Below are 27,135 nucleotides of genomic sequence, written 5' to 3'. Positions count from 1 at the left end.
AGGAAGAACATTCATTCTTATGATAGCTGCTCTTGCCATCATTGGTAACTTCAATCTACTCCATCTTTCAAGATCCAATGTTATTTGATCTGTAGTTGACTTTACATTGTTAATAAAAAAATCTCTATTTTCAGTTGAGAAGACAATTCCCAGATATTTTATCTTTTCTTCAGTCAATACTTGTCCTATTAATGGTAGCATTGAAAAAGGTGTGGGTGTCTTTAATGGGAATATTTTAGATTTTTTTAAATTTAGCTTGTAATTGGAAATTCTCTCAAAGATTTCTATTGCAGCTAATATTTTTTCAGTATTGGAAACAGGTGTGGTACAATATATGTTTAAAAAATCTGCATAGGCAGCCATCCTAACCTTTATTCCATACAGTACAGGAGAATTATAAAAAACATTTTGCTTAAGGTGTAAAAATAAAGGCTCCAAGTAAAGATTAAATAAGATGGGAGATAATGGGCAGCCTTGTCGGGTACCATTTATGATTTTTATCCTATTCGAGCATTCGTGATTTATAAATAAATTTGTGTATGCATTTCTATATAGTATCCTTAACATTGAGATAAACTCCTGCGGTATATTAAAATAAGGTAATGTATCAAATAAATAATCCAAATTAACCCTATCAAATGCTTTCTGACCATCAATAATTAGGGCATATAAATTCAGGTTTTTATATTTCGCATAAGAGATTAAGGTATGGAGCGTTAAGGTATTATCCGTGGTCTGCCTCCCATCCATAAACCCCGCCTGTTCCTCTGATATTATTGGGTTTATTACCTTTTTCAGCCTACTCACCAGAATGGATGTCATGAGTTTCATGTCCATATTCAAAAGTGATATAGGCCTGTAATTATCAGGATTTTTGGAATCACCTTTCTCTTTTAATATCAGAACTGTCCTTGAGGCATTAAAATGAGGATCATTAATTCTATTTAGAGTGATATAATTAAAAGTCTGTGACAATACACTGCTCAAAATCTCACTAAAAGATTTGTAGAATTCGAGGTCAAACCATCTGGGCCTGGGGCTTTGTGAGGCTTCAGTTTCTTGATTGTTTCGACACCTCCTCAACTGTAATTGGTTTGATTAAATCTCTATGAAATTCCTTGTCAATATTAGGGAAAGTGATTCTCTGTAAAAAATCTTTTCTGTCTTTATCTTGCAAGAGTGTCTGCTTCTCACCATAAATCTGATTAAAAATTTTTTCAAAGGTCTTCATGATATCCTTGTCAGTATATGTAGTATTGTTATAGTGTATTTCAGTAATTAATCGTGTTGATTTCATCTGGTTAATAATACGAGCTAATGCTTTCGAGGGGGTTTGAATATGATTTGCATATTTAACTAAATTTCTTTGTTCATAAAGTGACAAATTTCTATTATGAAGTAAAAATAGTTCTTTTTGACACCTTAATAGCTCAGTTTCTGTCTGTTCATTATAGTTCCTCATCAAATCTTGGTCCAGTAATTGAATTTTAGTTTCTAAATCCAATTGAGTCTTCTTTGTAATTTTTATAATATGTAGCTTTTGTATAAATAGTCCTCTTAGCTGCGTTTAGTTGTAGCCCATTCTATATCTATTGGGTGTCTATTTTGGGAAATATTATTTAATGACTGTTTAAGTATCTCCTTGACTTCCATTAATATATCTTCCTTGGTTAGTAAATATGGGTTCAAGGACCAATTATACCCTCAAGCCTCTTAGTATCCATATTACTACTGTTTAAGGTTAAAGTTATCTTTGAATGGTCTGAGAGTTGTCTGACTTGATTAGAAACACTAGGGTCAGCTGAGATCAACACCTCTGAAATTAAGAAAAGTCAATTCTCGACCACATTTTATGGCAGGTTGAATAATAAGTAAAATTCTCTGCTTTCCCTTGTGAGTGTATGTGTTTAAAACGGTCATAGAGTTTGAAATCCATTTTCAATTCTTTCAATGCTACCATTGCCTGTTTATTGAACGCTGAAGAAGCACCCAACTTGTCTAATTTAGGATCTTGATAAGAGTTCCAGTCACCTCCCAACACTATATAGCAATTATTGTATGACTGTAAAATGGAATAGATTGAAGCTATGAAATGATGCTGATTAACATTGGGGCATATACACATATTAGTACTATAGGTTTATCATAACATTTGGATGTGAGAAGGACCAAACACCATCTACCCTCCTGATCCATTTTCACATCCCTAATATCTCCCTGAAAGTGATTCTTAACTAAAATTGCCACCCCTGCACTATTTGTTGTTCCTTCCGCCATCACAATCTTCCTAACCCATTTCTTATCCTTCACTGACTCCCACTGATCATTAGTCATATGCGTTTCTTGTAATAAAATACAACATGCTGATGATTTGAGAAACAAATGAAAAACAGCTTTTTTTTTTTTCATGAGTCCTTGACACATTCCAAGATTCTATTATCCACATTTAATGTTCATTAGAAATATAACTTGATATCTAATCTCTTTGAGCAACCTTAGAATAACATAAGTTGGCGTATCATCAATTGTATGGAAGCAAAACTGCCATCCTATCCCTACCTAGTGCCTACCCACTATTCCTCTGGACCAGGATGAACATAGGTTTTTTACATTACTGGAAACCATCTGAGTAACTAATCTACTAATTCTATTATTTAACAATGAGACCCCATGCAAAAAACCTACAACTACTTCTATGTCTACAAAGCCTAATTCTGACATTCCCTACTAAACACTACTTATAGGTAACTACAGCTCTGTACATATTTATGGGTATACAAATAAACTAATTGTACCCTGAGATTCTAATGTACTTCAATTGACTTCAGCTTTATATTCAGCAATAGCAAATAACATTCTAATTTGTTGTTCTATACAGTATTAAATATTAGTTGACATAGAAAGCAGACAGTTATTTAACATTTCCCAACATCCTGTATCTACTGAATAAAATGATCTAACTACTTTAATCTGCTTTGTTCTTCCCCTACAACTTACCTACTAACATATTAATATTGAAAACCAATGCAGTTCAAAATAAAACTATAATGGCACTTTCATTTGTAATAACCATATGTGAATAAGAGAGGACCAAAGGGGTAAAAAAAAAGAGAAAAAAAAAAAGCATGAAGGGAGCACAGCAAAAGGAGAAGAAATAAGAAAAAAATGCCTTAAATTACACATAAAAAAATAACTTCTTTTATGTTCTTTTATTATTATATGCACATTGTTTAAATCTGATCAACTAACCATTTTTACATCATTTATCAGTTAGAAATAATACCACCTATCTACAGGAATAAAGGAAAGGAGTAAAGAAAAGAGAGATATAGGAAAAAAAAGAAAAACAAAAAAAAAACTACAGTACCTTATTCTGCCACTACACATAACCATCTCCTTTTTTAATACACAATGCATTTCCACAGTGTTTACCTACATCACTTTGACTTCACACACTATCTTACAGTCCTTTTCCTGCAAAATAAGTCCAAACAGGTTTCTTTTTACTTCGCCAGCAGTTCCTCTTTCTTCTCAGCTATTTAAACTGTAAAGGCAGTTCAATCAACTGGAACTACGAGATAAGAAGATAAGAAAATAAAATTCCAGGCCTGCTACAAGAAACAGAACAGACAAAGGATTTTAAAGCCTCAAATTGTCATAAATGAAACATCCCATTCTCCCTGGTGCTGCAGAAAGCCAAAATGGACTGTTCACATTTCTGAAGATGGGAGAGCCTTAAAAATCTTCAAAAATTAGGTCTTGCTTCTTTCCTTGTGCTTACAGAGTATTTAATTCTATCCACAGTAAAAATTAGGTTATTAGGATATTTCATTTGAAATCTGATATTTTTGTCAATCAGAAACTTACAATATGGAGCCAGCATTTGTCTAGATTGCCTTATTTGTGTTGGTAAATCCTGTGCTATAGAAATTTTATTATTTTGCCACATTATAGATCCACCAGATTTTTTAATAGTTAACAGTACTTTGCTCACATCTTGGTAGTTCAATATTTTAACATAAACAGGTCTGGGTATATTTGAAGCTTGAGATTCTCTGTAAGCTCTATGCGCCCTTTCTATGACCATCTGCTTAACAACCTCAGAGTCCTTGAGCAGTATTTCGAATATTTGTGTAATAGAAGTGATCAGGTCATTATATTGAATAGATTCTGGGATCCCTCTAATGATTATATTGTTACGTCTGGATCTTGCTTCCAAGTCCAGAATTTTATTTTGCACCATTTGAATGTCAGTTCCATGTGTCTCTGTTCTTTTAGTGAGCATTAATATATTGTCTTCATTGGTAGCAATTCTAGTTTCTGTTTTCTCCATTCTTTCGAGAATCCGATTACATGTGTCACTAAAAAAGTGTTTGAGATGTTAGCTCTTTTAAGGCATCCTGTATAGGTAGCAATGCTGATTTGATTTCTTCCATTGTGACCTGTTGATCAGATTTTGTTGATGGCCCTGTTTTTGCAGTCTCTTGCTGTTTGATAGTTTTCTGTCTCTTGATTAAAGATTCTTTCTCCGGTGATTGCAAAGCTGACAGCTTGGTTTTGGAAGTTGTAGTTTCCATATTTTTGTCCTTTGACATTTCGAAATTCTGCACGAAGATTTATTTCCCAAAGAAAAGTTACAAAAGTGAGATCAATCAGTCCTTTGTTTGGTGCTCTGTTCAGAGTCAACCTGACAATCAGATCCAATCCTGCTATTACCAAGTATTTTTTTTCGATTTTTCTTTCTCAGAACCAAAAGTGACTTCTGGTCAATTAGTAATAACTGCCAATTAGTTTGTTTACTCTAAGTATAACTCCACAGGGTTGATTTTTTTCTCAGGTATTTGAAGAGCTGAAGTACTGCAGTGCTTATAGAACGGCAGCCATCTTTGTTCTCTGAATTATAGATACTAAAGAAGTGGATTAGATAGAACAGAAGAAAATTAATATAATAAAAAAGGAATTTTATTGTACTTGACTCAGAAAAGTTTCTGTTATGTAGTAAAAAAAATTCATTGAAAAGAGAAGAAATATTTAAACATGAGTTAGAATATAAGATTTGATATGGTCAGTGTTTTGGGGAAAGATGGCTATAAAAGCAATGCTAAAGTACGGAAGAGTGATCAAAAGAAAATGTGAAGCATTTTAATATGTGTGACTGATATTTTAATATGAGCAAATCTGGTAATTTTTTGTTAACTGTTGTGGGATCCCTTACATTCACCTGAGCTACCACCAACTCAGGCACAGTGAGCCTTGGTTTAACATCTCATCCAAATGATGGAACCTTAGAAGTAAAGCACTGTCCCCCAATTAAATTGTACTGTCGCATCAATACTGGAATCTGAATCCAAGCAGCTAGTATAAGGATTGAATTCATAGCCTTTTGTTCTTCATAGCATTAAATTTGACTATGCTACCTATGAAACACTACCACTAGATACTTAAACTTAAGTGATGCCTATTAATGTGAGAACATATCAATCAATTTAGTGGATGCTGAGGTGTTACTTTGCAGTATTTGCATCAACGTTTTTCATATTCAACCAACTTGACTACCAGATAATAATTCAGAAGTGCTTCTAGTTTTGTAACAGGTAGAATATGAAAGGATGATGTGTAAAAGTTAGATCCCGATCCTTGATGATAGAAGGATACATTAATTTTATGGGAAACATGATTCTACTCCAATTGGACAAACACAAGAGGCTAAAGTTCCAAACCAATGAAAAATCATTAAATGGACATTTTCAAGAATCATGCCCAGTGCATCTGCATTTGGACAGGATTTGTTCTCCACAACTCTTTTGCTTACATATACCAATAGATAAACAACAGTGAAGAAGAGAGGAATTTCCAAATCATCTGAATCACTGCTTCTGCTTGAAGAAAAACAGTGAATGAACAAGGTACAGCCTATCTAGTTCTAATCAAAATGTAGCAACCACTTCCACTTCAAATGCTACCACCAAAAGGAAAGTCACAGAAAAGCTTTATCCAGTGGTGACAAGGGGTGGTAAGTCTACATACAATGTGTCTGCATGTTAGACAGAATCACTAAAGGGTTTGGTAGCATTTTAATATTTCTGCATCTTTCCAGACTACTTTTCTACACTCAAATGTAGAATGTTTACTTGAAGTGAGATGGTTATTACAAGAATGTGTTCATTTAAACTAGTACAAAAGTTCAAAAAGGCAGCATATGCACCATATAATTTTACTCTAAAGTGAGATCTACTACAAATTGTTTACAGAAATGTTATTCATCAAGGGTTGAAAAACATACAATTAGTATTCCACACATTATCCATTCATCCATCCCCAACCCCTTTCCCCCATTTTGAACATGGCAATGGGTCATCAATTCAACAGTGACAATCATTTTGAGCCAGTGCTCACACCACTGGTTTGCTGCACACATATGCTTCTGATAAACATTCTGGTATCAAGGAAGACTACTGCCGTTTATTTGTTTTTTAGAATCAAACCATAATGTCTCATTTTTATCACTATGGATTCATATTTGCATGTTAACAGACACATTTTATATTTTAGTAAGTTGAAGGCCTTCAAAATGCAGAGAGTGACATACTGCTAACTGAAATGAAAGACACTTAATTGTAATTGTGCTCTCTCACCTGTTTGCTAGGAGCCTACCATGGGCTATATCCCTCCCATTTCCCCCCAGGTCATTCTCCTCATGTCTGTGTCTATTACATTCTAGTAGCCATTTCCACTTTCACCACTAGGTGACAGTGTTCACCCACTCCCCATTCCCAATCTCAACTACAACAACCCCAGCCTGTTTTAGAACTTCACCCTAGTAATTTTTCCTGCTATTAATATTTTGCAACTCTATACTTGGGCCCAGCACTGCATCCCTGTGTCCCCTTACCTCTGAGCTTTTATAGATTGTTCTTGGTAAGTCACCCTCCTTCTCCCCAGCTCTACCTGCTCTGTTCACACTGTGGTCTCACTCCACTCCCCTACCTTGCCCCCAATTTCCACCCCCACTACCTCCACACTTATAGCCACATAACCACTCCCCCCATGCTATCCAGCCATTACTCCCCATTTGTCCCCATTCTCCTGTACATCACACTCATACACCCCTGCCCTTCTTACTAATCCTCATCTGCTTCTTCCTGCAATTAGGACTAGCCCATTCCACTCTCCATTCATCTATAATCCCTCCTATAACATTGTAAAACTAATTAATCACTATGCTTCTAATACTTTCCTCTTTTCTAACACTAATACCGCTTATACTGTCTGTTATCCTGCCTAAAACTTCTCATAAGTCATCCTAATACTAATTACTCTTCCTCTTTCCATACAACCCACCCTTACCCCACATGTGACATACTCACTGCTAGCTGCATATCCCCCTCCATTTATTTCTTCAATAATTGCTTCCTTTTCCCTTACAGACTTATCTCTATCCCTAACTACTCTTCATCAATCGCACCCAACCCTATTTTACCACACTTCCTGACTATCAAACAGCACACTAAGAACTCTAAACACCTCTTTTCCCACATTAGTCAACTTGTTATCATTCTTCTCACTGGTGACATTCACCCTAACCCAGGCCCCTCCCCCTCACAGCAGTCAAAGTCTCCTCTACTTACTACCCCTTCAACCAACAAATCCCTTATTTTCTCCACATTGAATGCTCAAAGCTTATGCATCAGAATTCCTAACCTCTATCCCTGGCTTCTCCATAACCACCCAGACATTCTGTCTATCACTGAAACCTGGATAAAACCCCACACTAAAGACCTGGAATTCCCCCTCAACTATCATATCATTAGAAATGACGAAGCCCACAAGAACGGTGGTGGAGTAGCTCTTCTCCACTCTTCCTCCCTTTCAGTTACTCCCTATACTAAACCCATCCCTAAATTTGCCACTGCCAAACTAACTTTTTCCCTACTTCAGTTAATTAGACACAAATATATATGCATAGCTGCTCTTTACATTTCCCCTGAATGCAGTATCCCCATTCTCAAGGATATCCTCTACTGGTTCTCTTCTAAAATTAATAATGAAACCATAATTCTCGATGATGTTAATATTAACTGGTCCACCATTCAATCTTCTACAATCTCCCTAAACCTATATCATTTCTCACAACTAATCAACTCTACTACCAGGCCCTCCACTGACTACTCCTCTGGCAGTACTCCTGACTAGGTTCTGGTTTCTCACTCACATTATAACTCTGATAGTGGTACCTTCTCTGACTCTCTTGGCAATCACCTTCCCTCTTTCGCATATCACCTTCCCTCCTCCCTACAACTATCCCATACTTGTATCTCTACATGCTCTCTAAAAAACATGAATCCTGATACCTTCTCTAACTCCCTAAAGTACACAGACTAGAGCCCTCTAAAGACCCTCCCCCTAGATGATGCTATTATGTACTTCAACACTAAATTCTTAAATCTGTTAAATAGCTTTGCTCCCTCCAACACAAAAAGAATCAAAAGCAACACTGTCCCATGGTTAACCACAGAAACTACTTCCATCATGCGTCTCCAAGACAAAGCCTGAAAATGCTACCAGAAAAATAAACCCCCCACTACCCTAAATGAATATAAACTACTTCACAACAACATTAAAAAACTGATTGTATCCAACCATAAATTTTACTACTCCGTATTTCAAAATAACCAAAAGACCAACCCCAAAAAATTCTGGAATGGTATCACCTCCCTCCTCAATCCCAGCAAAAAGGACACCCCCTGCCCTGATCCAAATGCCTCTGACCTGGCCTTAGCCACCCAGTTTAATGCCTTCTTTATTGATTCCATAGCCATACTGACTACATCCTTCCCTAGCAACACTTCACCTTCATTTTCTCATATCTCTTGCTCCACTAACACTACCTCCTTTCAAAACCCTCCCTTCTCCATCAAACCCACATGTATCTCTACCATAAAAAAACTAAACTCCTCCTGAAACTGAAACCATGCTCTAATGCCCATGACAACCTTCCCCCACAGTTCCTAAAAATAGCTGCCAAAGCCATAGCTTTTCCTGTCTCCATTCTAATAAACCAACCAATCCAAGAAAACTATGTTCCCCAACTCTGGAAAAAAAGGCCTTTATCATTCCCCTTTATAAAGGGGGCTACAATAACAATATTTCCAATTTTCTACCTATCCCCATCTTATCCCCAATCTCTAAAGTCCGAGAAAAATGTATGCATCTTTAACTTCCACCCTACCTTATAGATAACCACCTGCTAACCTCCACACAACACAGATTCAGTTCTGGCCACACTACTATGTCTGCTCTCCTCTCCTCCCTCAAAACTGTCATTCAAGCCCATGACTCTGGCTCCATAGTGTCTACCCACCTTCCAGACTTATCCAAGGCCTTCAATACTGTCTCACACAGCCTTCTATCCAAACTCTCTAATCTTAAACTTTCCCTCTCTTCTATAAACTGGTTCACCAGCTACCTCTCCAACAGGCAACAAGCTGTCAAATGGAAAAAAGCCACTTCCTCCTTCCTTAAATACCCTTACAGGTGTACCCCAGCATTCCATATTAGGTACCCTACTCTTCAATATTTTCATAAATGACTTCCACTAGAGTATCCCTCAAGCTAAACTCATACAATATGCAGACAACTCAACAATCATCTGTTCAGCCACCACCACCTCAGCTCAGCTCTCTTAACACACCAAAAACAAAACTCATGATATTTACTCCTTCAAAAAACACCATTATAGACAAGAACTCATTCTCCATTATTAGCCTCAATAATATCTATCTCGAGGTAGTATCCCACACCAAACTTTTAGGTGTCCTCATTGATGAACAGTTTAAGTTCGACACCCACCTACTTGCTAATGTTAAGAAAACCCACCAGAAACTTGGTATGCTTTACTGCCACAACTGCTACCTCATTCCCTCCATTACATTTGTTCTCACTACAATACAGCTCATCCCTTCCCTCTTATATGGTCCCCCACCTCTTAAGAACCTTCAATCCTCTTTAAAGACAAAACTCTCTTCCCGTAACAACAAAATCTCAAAGTTCGCTACTGACTTCAAATACTCTACCCACCACTGCAATGCCCTCCACTCTAAATTGGTTAGAGCTGCCCAATCATCTTATTTACATTCAACTCATTCATGCTCGCAAACTTGTCTTCAGTCCCCCTCTCTGCCCCTCCCTCACTTCCTCTCTCAAAATGCATCTACCCCACAACTCCTCAGATCCAATAAATAGTATGTTATTGAACTGCACAAGCCTGCCAGCTCACCGGACAAACTTCTACTATCCTTATCTCTTGCACACCTTTAGAACTCTGTGTCACCTCTTATTTACACCATCAAAAACCACACTACCTTTAAGACATTGCTTCATTCCCATCTCTCTTCCCTCTGAGAATGTTAATGCTCTCATCTCACATAACTCCCTCTGCATTATAACCTGTTTTCTCTACCTCGCTTCCCTCTAGACCTTACCTCATTTCCATCTCATATACCTCTGGGAACTTTCTTGATCTCTCCCTTCATACCTCTCCTCTGCACTATACCCTATTTTATCTCTCTTCCTCACCCTCTCTTCTTATTCATTATACTGCAGCTACACCACCTCTTAGCTACCTTTCTGTCTACCTCCCTACTCTCACACTATCACTCCTTACTTTACCCTCCTTTCTTCTTCCTCACTTCACTCTTCCTTATCTCCTACCCTACTACAACTCAGACAAAATCTTTGCCTCTACTATTATATCTCCATTGTTTAATCAAATGTATTTGTGAATATTACTAATGTTTTTATTGATTTTCTTCTTTAAGGTTGTATTGTAAACTTGATTTTTTTTTGTTTGCATTGTATAATGGCTTTATGGAGCTGTTTTGTCTAATATTGTATAAAGTCTTTATGGAGCTTTTCTCCTCATGACTCCATTGAAAATGAGCTCTTCTTTGCCCAATGGATTATCCCGGTAGACAAACTGCAACTAAATAAATAAATAAATATAAAAAAATATAATTCCACAGTGTCTAAGCGTTCATGTATTATTGAATTTTCTGGTAAAACATTTGCAGATGTACTTAACTAGTTAATACCAATATGTTTAACTAGTTAAGGTCCAGTAAACATTGGTTGCTTACATTCAGAGAGTGACCAGTAACATCAGATAGGTAAAACTCCCTTCTGAAATGTTGGCAATGGGTCCTAAGATTTCAAATTGTTACCAGTGGGTAAGTATGTAAGAAGACCATTTGACATTATATATAGGTTCATAGGTGTGTACTAGGCTTATGGTCCTGGAGCCTTTATAAGCCTAGCCCATAGGATGACTCTGGCATCGTGCCACTCAACCTTAGTTCCCAGTGCCTCTGTCGAGTAAAGCCACTGGAGTGACCACTGTGGTGAATTTTCTATTCCCCATCCACTCATCAAGATTTCACTTGAAGAGGGCCAGTGAGGTGCTCTGCTTGACATGTATGGAAAGTCTGTTCCATACCATGGGCAGTCTGTGGGCTATGAACCTGTCCCTCCAGCATGTTCTGTTGATTATGGGAATGAGGTTGAGATCTCTGGAGTGTGTGGTGTGGAGGGATTGGGATTTCTTTAGATGTAGCATTTCTAACAGGGCTGATATGTTTCAAATGTCCTTGATTTTGCCTTACATATTACCACACTCCCACATAAAATTTTTGATTTTTTTGCTACATCACTGAGGTCTATAGTCAGTCAACAATGACAAATATTAGAGTTTCAACTGCATGTTGATGTAAAACCTCTTGTTCTATTAATTTTTAAGTGAATTATATTAATATTGTAAAGAGCTGTTCCTGTTTTTGTTTTGTTTGGCTCCCCGTTATTTTTGGTTTTGTGCAGAATTTTTAAGCAAAGAATTGGATAGTTATGTGTAAGGACAGTATATGGTACTCATGTCTAAGTCTGAAGAATGTTTTCTGTTGCTATAAAACATCTTGCATGAAACTTCCACTGCTACAATATCATATTACAGTAGTACAAAAACTCTTCCTAATCTTTGTACGTTTTGGCCATAAACAGTAATCATGAATGACCTTCTCTACCAAATTGATTACAGGTAGCAGCACAGGAGACTGATGCTTTCTTTTTAGTTGAGATAAACTTACTGGTAAAGAAAGAAACAATTATGAAGAATTTTAAGACTCTAATTTGCTGCATTGCTACACTGCAAAAATTTTATGTTTCCTTATCCACAGGCATTTTGTTTGCTTATTATGGAAAGTCCTGGAAAGAGAAACGTAGACTTAGCCTCAGAATGATGAAGAATTTAGGGATGGGTAAAATATCCATGGAGTCTACAATCCTGGAAGAGTCCAAGTACTTGCTAAAAAGTTTTGAAGACATGAGTGGTAAGAAAGATAGGCTCCCTTAAATAGAGATGGTCTTACTTCTTGCTACTTAAATCAGTCTTTCTTTAGCAAAATGTGTTATGGTTATTATTAGTTCATAATTACTGCAGGAACTTTAAATTTGTGTCAGGTTTGTTCTTTACAGCAAAATGAAAAGCATTTTATGAATAAACACAGAAATAGAGGAAAGCATGTTTGTGCGCATTTATGTTCAGATATTCTCCCATCTCTCATGCATATAAGCATACCTCTAATCATCTGCTATGATTATTTTAAGCAGCTGTACCAATTAGTCATCTGAATGTATACAAAAAACTGTGTATACTATTAAAGTGTTGCTGCAAACAAGTGTAGGCAAAAAGAAAAAAAAGAAAAAAAAGAAAAATAAACAATGGAGAATAAAGAACAAGGAGAAGAACTAACACATGATAAAGTGTAGGATTTTATTTAACATTTGTTTACTGGGAAAGTCCAACTTGGAACAAAACCCATCTTCAGCAAAGGCCCAGGGAGACACACTCCAAACAAATGTCTTTGTAACACAGGAGGCAACCAGAGCACCCAGAGAAAATCCATGAAAAACAAGCAGACTCTGCACAGAGGACACCCAGCTGAGAATTTAACTGAAGAACCTCTTGTTGTGAGACAACAGAGCACCCTCTGCACCACTGCACCATTGCTGCTTCAAAAGAGGGAACAAAGCCACAGAGATTCCAAAACTGAATGACCTCTAAAAATAATTACAATGTCACGAGAGTTTCATCATGAAGACATAGAAGCTGCATAGTATGCCCAGTCAGGGCTTGATGTAAAGGAAATCATTTGTTAATGATTTCAGTATATTTGACATTAAGATTTTCAGACTAAAATCCCTACAAGAATCAATCTGTTATCTGATGGAAGTTGTGAATTTCTTGCTGATAATACATAATTAATCATTTTCTAACAACAAGCTGTTAAAGTTGGTAACGTACTTGCAAGTTACACATTAATTCAAAACATCCTAAAACAAACTTTGAGTAGCATTTTTCAAATTTTTGTCAGACATATATGTATTTTTAAGTGAGGTTAAACAGGTCATTACCACATAGCTTCTGGTAAACATTGCACAGAACTGTAACAAAAGAAGTTGAATTTTAAGTAATAACATTTAATGACTAACTAAGAAAAGTAGAAGTAGCCTATTGAGCAAGGTGTTATTAAGAAGCTAAAAATGGTTTAGACACACATGCTCGTGCACGCACACACACACACATACACACACACACACACACACACACACACACACACACACACACACACACATACATATATGCATAAACAGGCATCAAGACATACAAATATAATAATATGGATACGCAAATTAATTAATCTGGCTCCGGAATGCACTACATAATAATACAAACATCCATTATGATTAATCACATCTTGTATCCCTGCAACTAACTAAACAGTAACAAAATATTTAAATCCGCAAAGCATCACAGTCCAAATAACAAACACTCATTATATTGCACAACAACTCTCAATATTTTTTTTGGGGGGGGGGGTGAAGTCCACCCATACCTCACTGATGTGTCCCCATCCCTGATCTTTATGTACATCAATGCATAGGTCACACAAAGTTGCAGAAAAGAAAATATGTCTAAAGTAAGTATATAATTCCCCTTCTCACCCTTCCCTGAGCCTGTGAAACCAAAAGTGAAAGCACAGCATGTATGACACAGTCATAGGTTCATAGATTCATAGGTAAGTACTAGGCTAGCTGTCCTTATGAGTCATTTTAAACCTTGCCAGTTTCCTTTTTTTGTGCTCAAAATAACCTGTCCCATCTTGAAACTCACAAATTCAGAAAAAAACAGCCAAATCTAAGCCAGCAGGATGGTTATTTCAGAACTGTGTTACAAACTCAGCTTGGAAGTTTCAGTGAACCATAGAGTGAGAGCATTTCATACAGTTTATTTATTTAGTAAATTATAAAGTGGTACTGGCAAACTTATGTAATATTAATGCACTATTTACTATTATTCTATTCTGATTTTAATACTGATTTGCAGTTTTTGCAAACTGTTCATAGGTTCATAGGTTCATAGGTTTATACTAGGCTATCTGCCCTAAGGCATTTATAAGCGTAGCCCAAAGTTTTGTGGCTTACGCCACCCCTTATGTTAAAAAATACTGTGCCCATTAGTTTGTTGTGCCTCTGTCCAGCAGTGACACAGAGATGATTCCCGGGGTGAACCTACAATCTCCCATCCACCGGTCAAGATTTCTCTTGAACGGCGCCAGCGAGGTGCTCTGCCTCACATGGACCGGGATTTTATTCCACAGCATAGGGAGTCTCTGGGTGACAAAGCTATCCCTCCAGCATGTCCTATTTATATCCGTGCTAAGGTTTAAGTCGCTTGCTCTAGTGGATCTGGTAGATTTGGATTTTTTGAGGTGGAGCATGTCCATTAATTCCGGGTTGGACATGGCCTTGTATGTCAGGCACAGGTCACCTCTGAGCAAACGGTATGCGACTGAATAGAGCTGGAGTTTCTTCAGTCTGGCAGCATATGACAGATTTTGGAGTCCCTTTATCCTTTTGGTGAGGAACTTTTGGGGTCTCTCCAATTGCTGCAGGTGTCGGGTGGGATACATCCCGAATGGTGCATTGTACTCGATCATTGGTCTGATAAGTGAAAAGTACAGGGGAACAATGACCTCACTTGATCTGGATGTGAATCCCTTCATGATCAGGTGGGCAATGTAGAAGGTCTTTCTAACCACTTTAGCAATGTGAGTGTCAAAAGAAAGGCCACTGTCAACCTGGGTCCCCAGGTCCCTGATAACCTCTTCTGTGCTTAGTGGATTGCCACCTATATGGCAGCTTGGGGTTACCTTGTTTTTCCCGAAGGGTATGACTATACATTTTTTGGCATTTAACTTCAGGCCATGGCTCTGGCACCAGCTATCAGTTTCCGTGAGACCCCTCTGAAGGATATCTGTGTCCGATGTTCTTTCCACTATGGCGCCCAGTTTGCAGTCATGTGCAAACTTTGTCAGCCATAGTCCTCCTATGTTTGCCTGTACTTCTGAGAAGTAGATGCCGAACAACAGGGGGCCAAGGACTGAGCCCCGTGGGACACCACTTGTGACCGGCTTGGAGTCTGACATGGCGCCAGCAACTCTAACCCTGTGGGTTCTGTCCTTTAGCCAGTTTGCAACCCATCTTGTGACATATGGGTTTACATTTAAGCTGGTAAGTTTCTCTATAATACCCGAGTGGGGTATTGTGTTGAAAGCTTTTGCAAGGTCAAGGTAGGCTGTATGGACTGCCTTTCCCTCATCAATGGCCTTGGTGACTGTTTCGAAGAAGTCGACCAAGTTCAAAAGGCATGATCTGCCCTTGACAAAGCCAAACTGGGTCGGGTCCAATGTCTGCAAGTCCCCTATGTCTTTGTGTATGAGTTCCATTATGATCCTCTCCATAGCTTTGCAGACCAGGCTTGTTAAGCTTATGGGGCGGTAATTACCAGGGTCCGTAGAGGCACCGCCTTTGTGGAGTGGGACCACAGTTGCTGTACACCATTCCTTGGGCACGTATCCTGTGGTAAGGCTAAGATTAAACAGCTGCCTTATGTGCGGGTTTAGTTCCTCGTTGAGTTCGTGTAGCACACAGCCAGGGACACCATCCGGTCCCATTGATGCTGTGTTTTTAGCTTTAGAGAGAGCAGCTTTCACCTGCGCATTTGAGATGTCTGGGAGGCTACACTCCGCTGGGATAGTTATCTCTCCTTTCTGGGGGGAGAGGGGGGTGAAGTTTGCACTGAACCTGTCTGCCAGTATGTTGGCAATGTCTGTGGGTTCAGTGATTTTTGTATCTTTTTGGACTAATTCTGAGCATATCTGGGAGTTTCCACCCAGGTTTCTAACATAGCTGAAGAAGGCCTTATGATTGTCTTTTGAATCTATGGCAATTTTTCTCTCAAAGTTGGCCTTGGATGATTTTATGAGTGCTCATATTTTTTTACTAATAATGATCAAGGGTTCTTTTTTCATACCATTGAAAGGGCTGAGGGGACTGAGATTGAGGTCACTTAACCCCAGACACAGTAAGAGCTGGGATAAAAGACACTGGCTGGCTGAAGATCTTTGTTAGAGAGCATCCAATCTGCAGATATTATTTTTACATCGGGAAGCATTAGGTACATTATACATATACATAGACTCTTAATTCACAATGACAAATATGCACAGCCACCACAGTCCAATAATGACTGAACATGCCCATATTAATGTGCGCATTCTGTGTTTTTAACTGTCCTGTTATTTTTCTAAATTTGTTAAGCAGGTACACATGCACACAAACAAGACATGACTGCCTCTTTACAGTGTTCAGCAAGAAACTCAGTTAGAGTCAACAAGTAGTTAGACAGACTAAGGAAATCCAACCCCGTACTACAGGTTGAATCTTGTTAACTGCTCACATCCTTAAATGGCCTAGTAGTGTGCCCTTCTCCTCTAAGTAATGCGATCTCAGAGATGGAACATTTAGGTCCATAAATACATATTGCTAATCAGAATAAGCGAAGTACAATTTAATAGTTATTTTTCATCTGGCAATCCTGAATGACTATTCATGTGGAGGAAGCACATCTAATGATGTTTATTCACAGACACACACACAAATATATATATATATATATATATATATATATATATATATATATATATATATATATGTAAGCGTGCAGGGTGCTGGGCGGGGATTGTTTCTTACTTGCTACTTGATACTGTGCATCTGGGGGTTAGTGCTGTAAAACAAAGCCATTGTTACTGTTATTTTACTGTTTTTACTTTTATTTACTGTTATTTTGAATATAAAAATATGTGCTTTTGTAGGTTATTTACAGATATGGTAAAGCAAAGGATCAGTGCACTACTTTGTACACATTTCTTTGCAGTGGTGCAGTTTATATTTTGCTGAGATTGACATACATTGTGGAAAAGGGATTTAGCCCATTTTCCTCAACATAGTGTGATCTCAGAGTTAGTATATATAAAGGTTCAGGGAGTTCAGAAGGAAGCCATCTGAAGAAATACTTTTAGAAGTAATTTATTTCATTTTCACTGGGTTTGTTGACAATATTGACAGTTAATTGTGGTGTGATGTTTCATGTAGCTGATGGTCATTGGTATGAGATTATAATATAAATCTACCTACATATATATATATATATATATATATATATATATATATATATATATATATATGGGTCTACTTCATTTCACTGAAAGCTCATTTCACTGAAACTCAGTTGCCTGCGCACAATTCACTGAAAGCTCACTTCACTGAAAACTCATTTCACTGAAACTCATTTCGTTGAAAGTTATATATGGCCTTTTCCTCACTGTAGTGCGATCCTGGAATTAGTATATAACGTAAGGGGGGCACAGAAGCCCACATTGGGGAGGTTGTGGGGGTGTAGCCCTCCCCCCCACAAAGTCTGGTTATATATTGTCTTATGGAAAGAGTTAATTGGACTTGTAAGTATCCATGTCTATGGTTTAAAACATTTAAAATAGGTGGAGGGTTATGCCCACAACACCCCCCAATGTGGGGGGCTGTGGCCACCCCTTACTTTATATATTAACTCCAAGACCGCACTACAGTGGGGAAAAGGCCATATATAACTTTTAACAAAATGAGTTTCAGTGAAATGAGTTTTCAGTGAAGTGAGCTTTCAGTGAATTGTGTGCAGGCAACTGAGTTTCAGTGAAATGAGCTTTCAGTGAAATGAAGTAGACCCATAGATATTGATATAAATATATATATATATATATAGATATATAGATATATATATATATATATATAGATATATAGATATATAAATATATATATATATATATATAGATATAGATAGATATATGTATACACACACACACACACACACACACACACACACACACACACACACACACACACACACACACACACACACACACACAAACACAAACACACACACAAATCTACATTTGTTATCCCTTTAACCATTGGTGAAAATGTACATTTCAGTTCTTTTTAGCAAGAGTATTGGTTTGATTTTACACTCAGTGACTTAGCATGCTAATCTGAAGATAGTAACAAAATATGGCCTTCTCAAAATAACAAGAAGCTTCTCTTGTCTCAAAGGCATGAGACAGATTCTCTTTATTTGACTAATTTCAAAACATGTCAGGGTAAAGGAAAACATAATACTGTTTGTTATTCCCAGAGCAAACCAAGGAAGATTAAATACTTTTAGTGTAAGTCAGTCTCTTTACAATAGCTATAGGTTCGTAGGTACTTACTGTCCATTCAGTCTGCTATTGAGGAGCCTAAACAAATTACTTATTTACCCAAGAGTCCTCTCTTGTTAGGCGAGTGCTTAGAGTAAAAAAATAGACAAGCTGAGGGACTCGAACCTTGGGCAAGAGAAGCAGCTTATTAACAGCTTATATCCTTAGTTCTCTGCACTGACTGCCAGACATTGAGTGTTTCTTCCCAAGTAGCACTAGTCCTCCCAGTTTTATGAACACTTTTAAAGTTTTCTAGATTAGATATGCTCACAGTCCAAGGACAAATCAGTGTCTACTCTGGCAGTTTCTCGTTGCATTAGAAACAAGTTGTTAGAAACAAACTGAAAGTGGAATTTTTCCTAACATGCAGCTGTCTTCTTTTCTCTGCATAAGCATGAGAAAATCCTTTTTTTTCCAAATTGCAGTGCACATTTGGGGTTTCTGTTCCTTTTTCCAAACTGTATACTCACTTCACTTCAAATACCTGTTTTTAAAGCTTAACTTTTTTAGATTAGCAAACTTCTCTGCCTTTTTGACATTTTCCGATAATCAGGTGGTATACACTTTAGATGCTTACTTCATTTCAAGAACTCATCAAGTCAGAACTTCTTCTGAATGGAACTGACGGACTCCAGTCAAACTTTCTTTTAGCTTGTGTCTATTGGTTTGCCAGCCACCAGCTCCCTGGATAGCTTGTCAAGAATAACCCCATCAGGACTTCTTCTAACAGGATTAAATCCTTCATAGCCATTGAAATACTAGAAACATCATAGGTATACTCTACTAGAGTGTTATGCATAGAATGAAGTATCATTGATGTATTACTTTCCATACTGTGCATAATTTGCATAGAATCTACTACAGCAGTAAACATAGTCAGAAATTCTCTGTTAACTGATCTGTGATTTGTATCACATTCTGTTTTATTTATTTTATCAATTTACATTTTTTTGACAGGGTTAGCCCCTGTCCTCTTCTCAAGGGAGATCTGGGTGGTTATTCATACTGGCAAGGGGAAATTTGGCCAGAGCTCCTAGGAGAAAGTGAAACACTCTGGTGCAACTATGTGGTGTTAATGGGCTACTACTGCAGTTGCAGGAATTCCAAAATGGAGGTAAATGCAGCACAGATGGAGGGAAGGGCAGGAAAAAACTTAATGAAGGAGAAGGAGTCAAAATAATTGTTAAAAAGTTGGAAACTGGAGGATTGGCTATACTAATGCTAATAGATTTCATGAATCAGACAGAGCAAAGAAAGGAGAGGAAGCAGGATGAAGTGATATGGTGGAGAGGGTATTACAAGAAGAATAAACTGAGAAGTTGTAAACAACACTGTAGGTACTCTCAGCTGGTGGGACCCAGCAACATCCCTGACTGTATGTTACATGAACTCAGGCATGAATTCTCAGCTCCATTAGGCACACTATTCAACCAAAGCCTGAGCACCGGCTTCGTCCCAGCGAAATGGAGGACAGCCACTGTCATCCCTCTACACAAAGGTGGAGTGTCCACTGACCCAGGCAATTATAGACCCATCAGCCTAACTAGCCTGATCTGCAAGGCCATGGAACACATTATTGTAGACCTTATAAACAAGTGCATTGGCAACCTCCAAACACTTGACCCCCAGTTTGGTTTTGTCAAAGGGAGATCATGCCTGTTAAACTTGGTTAACTTCTTTGAAACAGTCACCAAAGCTATGGACAAGGGACAGACAGTGCATACCACCTACCATAACCTAGCCAAATCTTTTGACACTATTCCCCACTCAGGTATAATAGACAAACTCTCCCAGCTAGGCATCAACCCATATGTTACCAGACGGGTAGCTAACTGGCTCACTGATAGAACCCATTCAGTCAAAATAGGGGAAGCCACCTCTAGTAGTAGACCCATAATGAGCGGTGTACCCCAAGGATTGGTCTTTGTGCCTCTACTGTTTAGGATATACTTTTCTGAAGTGGAAGCCAAAACCACTGGTCTGCGGCTGACCAAGTTTGCAGATGACTGCAAGATGGGTACTGTCTGAACTTCCCTTAGTGATGTGAACATCCTCCAAGAGGGCCTTACATAAACTAATGACTGGTGCCAGAAGAATGGCCTCAAACTGAATGCCAAGAAATGCATCATTATCCCCTTTGGGGAAAATGGAGTCCCCACTAATTATCACATTAATAGCAATGTACTAAGCACACAATCAGTCATGAGGGACTTGGGCACCCAGGTTGATAGCAAAATGACTTTTAACCAGCATGCTGCCTCCTTTATACCAGAAGGACTTCTACATGGCCCAACTCGTAAGTAAGGGTATTTCATCCAGTAACAAGGAGGTCATAACATCCCTTTACTCCTCCCTTATCAGACCCCTTATTGAGTACAATACCCCCTTCTGCATGCACCTTGCCAAGCACATGTAGCAGCTGGAGAGACCATAAAGGTTCCTGACCAGGAAAATTCAGGGTCTCAAACACTTATCCTATACAGATAGGCTAAAAGCCCTGTCCCTTTACTCAGTCTCATACAGACTACTCAGAGATGACCTGTGGCTGGCATACAAGGCCATCTCAGACCCACCCTTGATGGAGTTGCTGCATATCCGTAAGTCAAACTCCACTCGTGCAACCCACACGCAAGTCCTCAACCTGATCTGTGGCATTAATAGAACTTTTGGCAGGATAGATTTGTGTCTCAAAGACTCCCCCACCTATAGAATAGACTCCCTCTCCATATCAAACAGAGTATCTCTCTAACCCTCTTTAAGAGGAAGCTGGATGACTGGATGGGAAACAGAAAATACACCCCTGGGATCCCACCTGTGTCCCTGCTGGACAGGGGAAACAGGTGCTGACTCTGTGGGAACATGGGCAAAATTCCTGGCTAGGCTTATAAGGGCCTCTGGGTCAGTAGCCCAGTGTCATTCTATGAACATATGAACCAATGATTAGCCAGCTTAAGGGTTTACCTCTGCAACATGTTGTTTTATTATAAGAAAGAAGTTATTCAGTTGCAACAAGACAAGGAAGAATGAAAGAAGGAAAAAACATCCACAAAGAAGTCATCCAGTGATAAGAATAAAAAGTTAAAACAGTAAAAATAATAACATTGTTAAGAAGTATAGCATTATGGATAGTAGAATTTTGCCACTAGGGTTTGATATTTAAGACATCATTTGGAGGCTGAAAAATTTTGTGAAGTAACATTTGAAAGCTTTAATTTGTTGGAATGATGAGGAATACAATAGCAGTATGGAAAGACTACTTATCTCAGAGCTTGGGACTACAACTAAAAAAGAAAATAAATGTGCAAATTGTATGCATTAAACCTTTTTTATTCACTTTGTAGTGAAGTGCAGTTAAACCAAAATATGTGATAAAAGAAATGTGTGGACTGCAGGAACTGAAATGTGGGTAACAAAAGGGATGTTAAGGATGGAGAAATTCAACATATTTTAAATACAGTAATTGTGAAAGGTAAGAGAGAATTTGTTAGGTACTGGCAAAAACCCAAATCATGTTATTATTATTGGGGTTAAAATCATTTAGTACGAGACTATAGCAAACAAATGTGTGGCCAATGTGAGGAGAGGGAACATATAGCAAAAACTTATAAGCCTGTTTGTAGAAAATGTAAAGAATCTAGACACTTTTGGTTTGACTATCCCACACTAGAAAATGAAAGAGTAGCTGATGAGGAAACTATAGAAGAAAGAGTCAAATCAAAAATGTTTCAAGATGTTGAAAGAGAAGTTGGTATAGAGGACAGGCCTGCTGAAGAAAGGATAAACAACGAAGAAGTAGAGAAGAGATAGTTCAAAGTGTGATTATATACAGGAAAGGAAAAGATTTGCTATTTTACAAAGTAAAGAGGAAGAAGAGAGGCAGATGGAGGCAGGAGAAGTACAACAACAAGACTGTAAAAACTAAAATGGTGGGAGACTCAGGAGAAGGAAAAGTAAAACAATATTTGTGAGCAAAACACTTACAACAAAAGTATTATACATAAATATTAGCAATAAATGTGAATTACATTAGAAACAGTGAAAGAGTTTTAGTGGTGAGTGCTGGAATTGTATAAAGAATAAAAATAGATGTTTTTTTGCTTGCTAGATACCAGATATGACAAACAAGAAAAAAAAGAAAAGGATGCAGGCAGTATGGGGAGGGAGGGGTGCATATTGTTTGGTTGATAGGAAATGAGATAGGTTCTGGAATAGGAATTCTTATAAAAAAAATAAGAAATAAGAAATGTTGAGCAATAGCAGTACAAGGAGGGTAGTGAAATGTGATATAAAAATGAGTAAAAAATGTTTCTAATTATTAGTGATTTATTTGTATGCTAGTATGATAGAGAGAAAACAGTTGTTTGGCAAACTTAAAAACAAATGTATTAGTAAATAAAGCAATAATGGTGGTAGGAGATTTTAGCTACAACCTGATGAAAGAAATGGGAAAGATAAGTCAGGATATTAACACGTTAAGGGTTTTAATACTACGTGAAGTTCTAAATACAGGAATGAATAGAGAATGCACATCTAAAAGTGGCATTTTAAAAACTGAATTTAATTACATATGATTAGATTTAATCTAAAGAAATGAAAGAAATAAGAGAATGGTTGAATGGTGTGTAGTGTAAAAGTAGACATATAAAATATATTTAAAAGTGGAAAGAAGAATAAAATCAGAAATAAAATGGAATATAAAGACAACTTAAAGGATTTTGAGAAAGAGATAGAAACATGAAGTGACAAAATAAGAGAAATAGACAGATATATGGAAAGAACACAGAAAAAGCAAAAACACTAGACAATTTATTTCTGAAATGGAAGAAAGAGAAGGTCCCCGTTATTTAGAAAAAGATGTAAAATGAGAGAAGAAAGGATGCACGCTATCTTATTTGGGAAAGGAGACAAAATGCTAACACAAATACATTGACAGCAATTTAATTAAACTAGTAAAACTGAAAGAGATTTTTTTCAAATAAATAAATGACTGGATGAAAGAAAATATAATGACTGGTGACATAAGTGGTGGAGTAGTAAAATTATATGGAAAAGAATGAAAGAAAAAAATGGAGGTATATACCACTAGGAAATATTGGTTATAAAATATTTATGAAAACACTACAAAAGAGGGTGGAGAAAGTATTGGATGAGTTAAAAGAAGAAGAGAACTATGGAATAAAAGAGAGGTGAAAGAAATAGGTTCATAGGTTCATACTAGGCTATCTGCCCTAGGGCATTTATAAGCCTAGCCAGAGTGTGTTTGGCTTTCGCCACCCATTTTAAATTAATTTTACTATGCCCTTTTTCGAGGTTAGTATACTGTGCCTCTGTCTAACAGCGACACAGAAGTGATACCCGGGGTAAACCTACGATCTCCCATTCACTCATCAAGATTCCTCTTGAAGAAAGTCAATGAAGGACTCTGCCTAACCTAGACTGGGATTTTATTCCAGAGTGAATGGAGCCTCTGGGTTATGAATCTGTCCCTCCAGCATGTCCTATTTATTTCAGTGCTGAGGTTCAAGTCTCTCGAGCGCGTAGCTCGATGGGATTTGGATTTTCTGAGGTGCAGCATGTCCATTAATTCCGGGTTGGACATGGCTTTATATGTCATGCACAGATCCCCTCTGAGCAGGCGGTATGCCACTGAGTAGAGCTAGAGTTTCTTTAACCGGGCAGCATATGGCATCTGTTTGAGCCCTTTGATCCTCTTGGTGAGGTACTTTTGGGGTCTTTCCAGTTGCTGCAGGTGTCTGGTAAGGTACATCCCAAAAGGGGCATTGTACTCAATTATGGGCCTGATGAGGGATGAGTAAAGAGGCACGATGACCTCCCCTGATCTAGATGTGAATCCTTTCATGATTACGTGGGTTATATAAAATGCTTTTCTAACCACTTTAGCCACGTGGTTGTCAAATGAGAGATTGCTATCAACTTGGGTCCCCAGGTCCCTAATTACTTCTTCTGTACTTAATGGATTACCACCTATGTGGTAATTTGTGGGCACTTTGTTTTTGCCAAAGGGGATGACTATACACTTTTTGGCGTTTAGCTTGAGGCCATGGCTTTGGCACCAGTTGTCTGTTTCTATGAGGCCCTTTTGGAGGATGCTTGTGTCGGCTGGAGAGTCTATTATGGCAGCCAGTTTGCAGTCATCTGCGAACTTGGTCTGCCACAGTCCTTCCGTGTTGGTCTGTACCTCTGAGAAATATATACTGAACAAGAGAGGTCCCAGGACTGAACCTTGTGGGATGCCACTTGTAACTGGTTTGGAGTCTGACATGGCTCCAGCAATTCTAACCATGTGGGTTCTGTTCTTGAGCCAGTTTGCAACCCATCTAGTGACATAGGGGTTTATATTTAAGCTGGTGAGCTTATCTATAATGCCCGAGTGGGGTATTGTATCGAAGGCTTTTGCAAGGTTCAGGTAGGCTGTGTGGACCACCTTCCCCTCGTCAGTGGCCTTGGTGACTCTTTCAAAGAAATCGACCAGGTTTAAGAGGCAGGATCTGCCCTTAACAAAGCCTAACTGGGTAGGATCCAGTGTCTGTAGGTCCCTAATATCTTTATTTATGAGGTCCATGATGATCCTTTCCACAGCTTTGCAGACCAAGCTAGTCAGGCTTATGGGGCGATAGTTTCCAGGATCCGTTGAGGCACCACCTTTGTGGAGAGGGACCACTGTTGCTGAACGCCATTCTTTGGGTACATATCCTGTAGCAAGGCTGAGATTGAACAGTAGTTTTAGGTTTGGGCTTAGCTCTTCTTGGAGTTCATGTAGGACGCAGCCCAGGACACCGTCTGGTCCCATTGATGCTGTGTTTTTTGCTTTGGAGAGGGCGGCTCTTACCTGAGCATCTGAGATGTCAGGGGGACAGCACTCTGCTGGGATAGATATTTGCCCTTTTGGTGGGGGGTGGGGGGTTTGCACTGAACCTGTCAGCTAGGATGTTGGCAATGTCTCTGGGTTTGGTGTATTTTTTGTCATTTTGGACTAATTCTGAGCATATCTGGGAATTCCCACCCAGGTTCCTAACATAACTAAAGAAAGCTTTGTGATTATCCTTAGTGTCCTGTGCAATTTTTCTCACGAAGCTGGCCTTAGACAATTTTATGAGTGCCCATAGTTTTTTGCTAATACTGATCAGAGATGCCTTCCCTTTTTGGGATTTTGCTCTATCATGTAGTAGCTTCCTCCTTCTATTGTATAGTTTGTTTATGGCTGGGGTCCACCAGACAGGATGTCTGCCTTTGGAGGATTGAGTCTTGATTTTATTTGGGATTGCATTATCCATGCATTCCTGAAGGTGTTCATAGAATGCATTTATAAAGGATTCTGCAGTCTGGGCTGTATTTTCCACAAGCCCGGGGGCTTTGAAGGATTCCACCTCGGTTTTGAGGAGTGTGCAATTTGCTTTAGAGAAGTTTTTCACTGTGGTTTTCTGGGCAGGGGGTGGAGTCGGGATGTGAATATCCAGTGAGTTTAGTTTATGGTCTGATCTTACCAGTGAGGGATACACTTCTGGTCTGGAGCATAGAGTCCCCATGTTGGTGATGATCAGGTCCAGTATGTTTTCCCCTCTTGTGGGAGTGGTAACAAGTTGTTCCATAGCATTTGAGTTTATAAATTCTAGGAACCTTTGGGCTAGGGTGTTGGAGCTAGAGTAATGCTCCCAATCTATGTTTGGGTAGTTGAAGTCACCCAATATAATGGTGTTTGGAGAGACCTTCATATTTTCCAGTGTTCTCAGGAAGGCCGAGTGGGGTTCCTGGGTTTAGGACAGTGGTCTGCAGCAGGCTATAAACTAGAAGGCAGTTTTACCCACTGTTAGTTGCACATGGATAGTCTCTGATGCTTCGTGCTGTGCCACCAACCTGGAGGTGTGGGTATATTTGACGAATATTGATACTCCCCCTCCTTTTGTGGTTTGGTCCAAGTTTTGGGGCCAAAAAGCATGGTATGAGGTATAACCTGGTAGTGCTGGGGTGCTCTCGGGAGCCTTGAACCAGGTTTCTGTTACTGCACAGATATCGATGTTCTCTATGCTACGGAGAGTTTTGAGTGCGTGCATCTTGAGGTTTAGACTTCTGGCATTGAGTAGCATTACTCTTAGTTTTTTATCCCTTGTGATACCTATGGAGGTGGGTTTGTCTTTTGAGCCTTGCCTAAAAAAGGCACTATGGAGGTAGCAAGAGCCTTTGCCAATATCCGAAAGCCCAGGGGTGACAGGTGCAAGCCATCCCTAGCAAAGCATCGTGGATTGTCGAGCATGTCATCCCAGGCTGACAGGCATTGGATCCCCTTTGAATGACACCAATACTTAAGCCAATTGTTGAAACTGATCGTCTTGTCTTCATATTGTGGCATCATTCTTGGTGAGGGTAAGATGCTACTCAAGGTCAGGGTCATACCGGCCTGGGCTACATGCTCAGA

The 27,135-nt window shown here is 38.5% G+C and overlaps 1 protein-coding gene across 1 annotated transcript in view; it reads left to right on the top strand.

Moving 5' to 3' along the window:
- LOC122797109 (cytochrome P450 2J5-like) overlaps positions 1-27,135 on the top strand; it is a 276,891-nt gene that overhangs the window by 137,279 nt on the left and 112,477 nt on the right. Inside the window, exon 3 of the mRNA XM_044065906.1 lies at positions 12,225-12,377. Coding sequence (XP_043921841.1) covers positions 12,225-12,377 — 153 coding nt within the window. The remainder of the gene's footprint in view (positions 1-12,224; positions 12,378-27,135) is intronic.

The sequence above is a fragment of the Protopterus annectens genome, chromosome 3.part0, assembly GCF_019279795.1.
Source record: "Protopterus annectens isolate FY-2018-M chromosome 3.part0, PAN1.0, whole genome shotgun sequence".
Lineage (NCBI taxonomy): Eukaryota > Metazoa > Chordata > Ceratodontiformes > Protopteridae > Protopterus > Protopterus annectens.
Note: the sequence above shows the minus strand (reverse complement) of the source record. Positions and strands in the feature narration are given on the sequence as shown.